Source organism: Anas acuta, unplaced genomic scaffold (genome assembly GCF_963932015.1).
Source record: "Anas acuta unplaced genomic scaffold, bAnaAcu1.1 SCAFFOLD_350, whole genome shotgun sequence".
Lineage (NCBI taxonomy): Eukaryota > Metazoa > Chordata > Aves > Anseriformes > Anatidae > Anas > Anas acuta.
In genome coordinates, this window is record NW_027076213.1 from 26,186 (window position 1) to 33,441 (window position 7,256).

Consider the following 7,256-nt stretch of genomic DNA (forward strand, 5'->3'; position numbering starts at 1 on the left):
GGCGCGGGAGGCGGCGGTGACGTCAGAGCGTGACGTCAGAAGTGACGTCAGCGATGCCGACGGTGCTGGGGCTGGAGGGGCTCGGCCAACAAGGTGGGGGCGGGGCTGGTGCGCGACGGCCGCGTCCTCAGCAACCGCCGCGCCACCTACGTCACGCCCCCCGGGCACGGTGAGCGGAAGTGACGTCACTCGGCCCGCCCCCCCGTGACGTCACTTCCCCCCCCCCCCGGTCCCCTCGGTGTGACGTCATTGCCTCCCATCCCCCCATAGGCCCGTTAGGCCTCGCCCCGGTGACGTCACGGCCACTTCCTGTGACGTCACGGGGCCGTGACCCCGCCCCCCGTGACCTTTGACCCCTCCCCCGTGACCTTTGACCCCCTCCCCCGTGACCTTTGACCCCCCTCGTGACCCCTGACCCCCTGTGCCCTATCACCCCCCTGTGACCGATGCCCCCCCCCTTGACCCCATGACCTTTGACCCCTCGTGGACCCCGGTGACCCCTGCCCGTGACCTTTGACCCCGTGGTGACCCCTGACCCCTCCCCGTGACCTTTGACCTCTCCCCATGACCCCCACCCCCCCATGACCTCTCCCCCTCACCCTTCCCCCCCTGACCCCAACCATGCCCCTGACCCCTTATGACCCCTGCCCCGTGACCTTTGACCCCACCATGACCCTGAGGGTGACCTTTGACCCACGGTGACCCCAATGACCCCTTCCCATGACCTTTGACCCCCCCATGTCCCCTACCCCCCCTGTGACCCACGTGACCAACGCCCCCCTTGACCCCTGCCCCCGTGACCTCTGACCCCTTGTGACCCCCACCCCGTGACCTTTGACCCCCCCATGACCCTGAGGGTGACCTTTGACCCCTGGGTGACCCCTTACCATGACCTTTGACCCCCCCATGTCCCCTACCCCCCCTGTGACCCACGTGAAAAATTCCCCCCTTGACCCCTGCCCCCGTGACCCCTGACCCATTGTGACCCCTGACCAGTGACCTTTGACCCCCCCATGACCCTGCCCATGACCCCTGACCCCTGGGTGACCCCTCCCCGTGACCTTTGACCCCCCCATGACCCCTAACCCCCCGTGACCCACGTGACCAATTCCCCCTTGACCCCTTCCCCCCGTGACCCCTGACCCCTTGTGACCCCCACCCTGTGACCTTTGACCCCGCCGTGACCCTGAGGGTGACCCCTGACCCCTGGGTGACCTTTGACCCCCTCCCTGTGACCTTTGACCCCCCCATGACCCCTAACCCCCCTGTGACCCAACACCCCCTTGACCCCCACCCCATGACCCCTGACCCCTTGTGACCTCTGCCCCGTGACCTTTGACCCCACCATGACCCCAACCATGACCCTTGACCCCGTGGTGACCCCTGACCCCTCCCCATGACCTTTGACCCCCCCATGACCCCTAACCCCCCTGTGACCCACGTGACCAATTCCCCCCTTGACTCCTCCCCCCGTGACCCCTGACCCCTCTGTGACCCCCACCCCGTGACCTTTGACCCCGCCGTGACCCTGAGGGTGACCTTTGACCCCTGGGTGACCTTTGACCCCGCAGGCTTCGCCCCCGGCCCCACGGGGCGGCACCACCGGGGGGCGGTGCTGGGGCTGGTGGCCGACGCCCTGCGGGAGGCCGGGCTCGGGCCCCGCGACATCGACGCCGTCGCCTTCACCCGCGGTCAGTGGCGTGTGCTTGGCGTGTGCTTAGCGTGTCCTTAGCGTGTTCTTAGCATGTTATTAGTATGTTATTAGTGTGTGCTTGGTGTGTGCTGGGTGTGGCCTTAATGTGTTCTTTGTATGTCTTTAGGTTGGCCTTAATCTGTCCTTAGCATGTTCTTAACATGTGCTTGGCATGTGCTTGGTGTGTGCTTAGTGTGTGTTTCATGTGGCCTTGGTGTGGCCTTAACCTGGCCTTACCATGTCCTTTGTATGTCCTTAGGTTGGCCTTAATCTGTCCTTAGCGTGTCCTTAATGTGTCTTTAGCATGTTCTTAGCATGTCCTTAACGTGTGCTTAGCGTGTGCTTAGCGTGTGCTTAGTATGTTCTTAGCGTGTGCTTGGTGTGTGCTGGATGTGGCCTTAATGTGTCCTTTGTATGTCCTTAGGTTGGCCTTAATCTGTACTTAGCGTGTCCTTAGTGTGTGCTTAGCATGTTCTTAGCATGTGCTTAGTGTGTGCTTCATGTGTGCTTAGCATGTGCTTCATGTGGCCTTGGTGTGGCCTTTATGTGTCCTTTGTGTGTCCTTAGGTTGGCCTTAATCTGTCCTTAGTGTCTCCTTAATGTGTCTTTAGCATGTTCTTAGCATGTCCTTAACATGTGCTTAGCGTGGACTTAGTGTGTGCTTCATGTGTCCTTGGTGTGGCCTTAACATGGCCCTAATGTGGCCTCTGTGTGTCCTTAGATTGTCCTTAATCTGTCCTTAGTGTGTGCTTAGCGTGTTCTTAGTGTGTTCTTGGCGTGTGCTTAGCGTGTCCTTAGTATGTTCTTAGCGTGTGCTTGGTGTGTGCTTCGTGTGTCCTTGGTGTGGCCTTAATGTGTCCTTTGTATGTCCTTAATCTGTCCTTAGCATGTCCTTAATATGTGCTTAGCGTGTTCTTAGTGTGTGCTTAGCATGTGCTTAGTGTGTGCTTTGTGTGTCCTTGGTGTGTCCTTAGCATGTGCTTAGTGTGTGCTTTATGTGGTCTTAACATGGCCTTAATGTGTCCTTTGTGTGTCCTTAGGTTGGCCTTAATCTGTCCTTAGCATGTTCTTAACATGTGCTTAGCATGTCCTTAGCGTGTGCTTGGCGTGTTCTTGGCGTGTGCTTAGCGTGTGCTTGGAGTGTCCTTCATGTGTCCTTGGTGTGGCCTTGGTGTGGCCTTAATGTGTCCTTTGTGTGTCCTTAGGTTGTCCTTAATCTGTCCTTAGCGTGTCCTTAATATGTGCTTAGCGTGTTCTTAGCGTGTTCTTAGCGTGTCGTGTCCCCCCCCCGCAGGCCCCGGCATGGGGGCGCCGCTGGCGGTGGTGGCGGTGGTGGCGCGGACGCTGGCGCAGCTCTGGGACCGGCCCCTGCTGGGGGTCAACCACTGCGTGGGGCACATCGAGATGGGGCGCCTGCTGGCCCGCGCCCGCGACCCCCTCGTGCTCTACGTCAGCGGCGGCAACACACAGGTAGGCCCCCCTCCCCTCCCCTGTCACGATAGTGGACGATATCGCGGGATATCGGGCGATATCGGCATTATATCGCGAGATATTGGCGTTATATTGCACGATATGGCATTGTATCGCACGATATCGGCGTTATATCGTGCGATATTGGCGGTTATATCGCGCGATATTAGCAATATATCGCACGATACTGGCGTTATATTGCATGATATGGCATTATGTCGCACGATATCGGCGTTATATCGCGCGATATCAGCGTTATATCAGGTGATATCAGCATTATATCACACGACATTGGCATTATATTGCACGATATGGTATTGTATCGCATGATATCGGTGTTATATTGCACGGTATTGGCATTATGTCGCGTGATATTGGTGTTATATGGCATGATATTGGCATTATATCGCACGATATGGGCACTATATTGGGCAATATTGGCATTATATCATGAGATGTTGGTATTATATCATGAGATATCAGCATTATGTCACAATATATTGCCATTATATTGGCGTTATGTCCCGATATTGGTCTTTTATCATGAGATATCACGAAATCCTGCATGATACCGCGATTATGTCACACGATAGTGAGCGATATCATGGTATATCACGGGATATCATACCACATCGTGCGATATAACGCGATATCCCGCAACATCACGCAGTATTTATAGATATCGTGGGGGCATTGTTGCGATATCACGGGGGTATCGTGCGATATCTTAAGATATCATGGGGATATTGTGCGATGTCTTGCGATATCGTGGGATATCGCGCGATATCTTGCGATATCATGGGGATATTGTTGGATATCGTGGGATATCGTGCGATATCTTGCAATATCATGGGGATATCTCACGATATCATGGGGATATTATGCGATATCTTGCGATATCGTGGGGATAATAGGGGATATCGCGCGATACCTCGCGATATCGCGCCCTATCGTGACATATCGCGGGGTCCCTCCCCCCCCAGGTGATCGCCTTCTCGCGCCGGCGCTACCGAATCTTCGGCGAGACGCTGGACATCGCCGTGGGCAACTGCCTGGACCGCTTCGCACGCGTGCTCAAGGTGGGGACCCCCCCCCCGCGTCACACGCGTGTCCTTAGCGTGTTCTTAGCGTGTTCTTGGCGTGTCCCCCCCCCCGCAGATCTCCAACGACCCCAGCCCCGGCTACAACATCGAGCAGATGGCCAAGAGGTGAGCGAGGCGACCCCAAAATGGCCCCAAATGGCCCCAAATTAACCAAAATGGAGCAAAATGAGCCCAAAATGGACCAAAATGGACTAAAATGACCCAAAATGACCTAAAATTGGCCGCAGGGGGACCAAGCTGGTGGAGCTGCCCTACGTGGTGAAGGGGAATGGACGTCTCCTTCTCGGGGCTGCTGTCGCACGTCGAGGTGAGGACCCCCAAAGACCCCAAAAGGGCCCAAAAAAACCCAAAATGTCCCCAAAAGACCCCAAAAAGTCCCAAAAGACCCCAAAAGACCCCAAAAGACCCCAAAAGGGCTTAAATGTCCCTAAAAGGGTTGTGACGTCATCCAGAGCCCAAAGTCCCTAAGAGGAACCCAACGACCCCAAAATGTCCTCAAAGACCCCAAAAGATCCCAAAAGACCCCAAAAAGTCCCAAAAGACCCCAAAATGTCCCCAAAATCCCCCAAATGTCCCCAAAATCCCCGAAAGGACCTAAATGTCCCTAAAAGGGTCATGATGTCATCAAGACCTCTCTCCCCCCAGGCGGTCGCCCCCCGGCTCCTGCCACCGGCGAGGCCACCGCTGAGGACCTCTGCTTCTCCCTGCAGGTTTTGGGGCAAATTCCGGCGATTTTGGGGTTCCTGGGCGAAGGGGTTGGATATTAAAGGGATTTGGGGGCAAATTATGGGGTTTTGGGGTGGTTTTAGGGGGTTTTGGGGTTCTTAAGGGCTTTGGGGGGGCTTCAAGGGGTTTTGGGGTGAATTATGGGGGGGTTGGGGGAGGTCTTCATGGGGTTTTGGGGGGAATTTATGGGGTTTTGGGTTTTTTTTAGGGGTTTTGGGGGGATTTTATGGGGTTTTGGGGTTCTTAAGGGTTTTTTGGGGATTTGGGGGGATTTTATGGGGTTTTGGGGTTCTTAAGGGGCTTGGGGGGCTTCAAGGGGTTTTGGGGTGAATTATGGGGGGTTGAGGGAGGTCTTCATGGGGTTTTGGGGGAATTTATGGGGTTTTGGGGTTTGTAAGGAGTTTTGGGGGATTTTATGGGGTTTTGGGGTTCTTACAGGGTTTTGAGGGGATTTGGGGGGTTTTATGAGGTTTTGGGGTTCTTAAGGGGCTTTGGGGGAGCTTCAAGGGGTTTTGGGGTGGATTATGGGGGGTTGGGGGAGGTCTTCATGGGGTTTTGGGGGGAATTTATGGGGTTTTGGGGTTTTTTAGGGGTTTTGGGGGGATTTTATGGGGTTTTGGGGTTTCTTACAGGGTTTTGAGGGGATTTGGGGGGATTTAATGAGGTTTTGGGGTTCTTAAGGGGCTTTGGGGGGGCTTCAAGGGGTTTTGGGGTGGATTATGGGGGGTTGGAGGAGGTCCTCAGGGGTTTTGGGGGGATTTTATGGGGTTTTGGGTTTTTTTTAGGGGTTTGGAGGGGATTTTATGGGGTTTTTGGGGTTCTTAAGGGGTTTTGAGGGGATTTGGGGGGGTTTTAGGGGGTTTTGGGGTTCTTAAGGGGCTTGGGGGGGCATCAAGGGGTTTTGGGGTAGATTATGGGGGGTTGGGGAGGTCCTCAAGGGGTTTTGGGGGGAATTTATGGGGTTTTGGGGTTTATAAAGGGTTTGGGGGGATTTTACGGGGTTTGGGGGTTCTAAAAGGTTTTTTGGGGTACATTTATGGACTTTTGGATTCTTATGGGGCTTTGGGGGGTTTTAAGGGGATTTGGGGGGATTTTAAAGGATTTTGAGTATTCTTAAGGAATTTTGAGGGTTCTTAAGGGTTTTTTGGGGTCCATTTATAGGGTTTTGGGGATAGTTTATGGGTTTTGTGGGTTTTTAAGTGGATTCAGGGGACTTTTATGGAATTTTGTGTATTTTTAAGGAGTTTTTGGGTATGCTTAAGGTTTTTTGGGGGTACATTCATGACCTTTTGGGATTCTTATGGGATCTTGGGGTATATTTAGGGGATTTTGGGGCATATTTAGGGGATTTGGGGATACGAAGGCGTTTGGGCGACCTCAACGGGATTGGGTGACCCCATTGGACCCTGGTTGACCCCAAAGGTCCCGGGTTGACCCCAAAGGTCACAGGGCGACCCCAAAGGTCACGGGGCGACCCCGTTGACCCCGCTGACCCCGCAGGAGGTCTTAAAGACTTTTTGGAGGTTCTTAAGGGTTTTTTGGGGTCCATTCAAGGACTTTTGGGGTTCTTATGGGGATTTGGGGATTGTTATTGGGTTTTGGGGGGTTTTAAGGGGATTTGGGGGGATTTTAAGGGATTTTGAGTATTCTTAAGGAATTTTGAGGGTTCTTAAGGGTTTTTTTTGGGGTCCATTCATAGGGTTTTGGGGGTAGTTTATGGGTTTTGTGGGTTTTTAAGGGGATTTGGGGGAATTCTAAGGGATTTTGTGTATTTTTAAGGAGTTTTTGGGTATGCTTAAGATTTTTTGGGTACATTCATCAACTTTTGGGATTCTTATGGGGATTTTGGGGTATATTTAGGGGATTTGGGGGTCATATTTAGGGGATTTTGGGACACGAAGGCGTTGGGCGACCTCAACGGGATCGGTTGACCCCAAGGGGACTCCGTTGACCCCATTGGGTCCTGGTTGACCCCAAAGGTCACGGGGCGACCCCAAAGGTCACGGGGCGACCCCGTTGACCCCGCTGACCCCGCAGGAGGTCTTAAAGACTTTTTGGAGGTCCTTAAGGGTTTTTTTGGGGTCCATTCATGGACTTTTGGGGTTCTTATGGGGGTTTTGGGGATTGTTAATGGGTTTTGGGGTGGTTTTAAGGGATTTGGGGGGATTTTAAGGGATTTTGAGTATTCTTAAGGAATTTTGAGGGTTCTTAAGGGTTTTTTGGGGTCCATTTATAGGGTTTTGGGGATAGTTTATGGGTTTTGT

The 7,256-nt window shown here is 53.7% G+C and overlaps 1 protein-coding gene across 1 annotated transcript; it reads left to right on the plus strand.

Annotated features, from left to right (window-relative positions):
- The first annotated feature begins 38 nt into the window (after window positions 1-38).
- Window positions 39-5,060, plus strand: OSGEP (O-sialoglycoprotein endopeptidase). The gene is given in 10 exon segments (XM_068668575.1): window positions 39-77; window positions 79-169; window positions 1,572-1,691; window positions 2,988-3,163; window positions 4,147-4,242; window positions 4,322-4,371; window positions 4,494-4,530; window positions 4,532-4,573; window positions 4,912-4,930; window positions 4,933-5,060. Coding segments are annotated over 10 exon segments (756 nt in total). The 5' UTR covers window positions 39-53; the 3' UTR covers window positions 5,034-5,060.
- The last annotated feature ends 2,196 nt before the right edge of the window (window positions 5,061-7,256 follow it).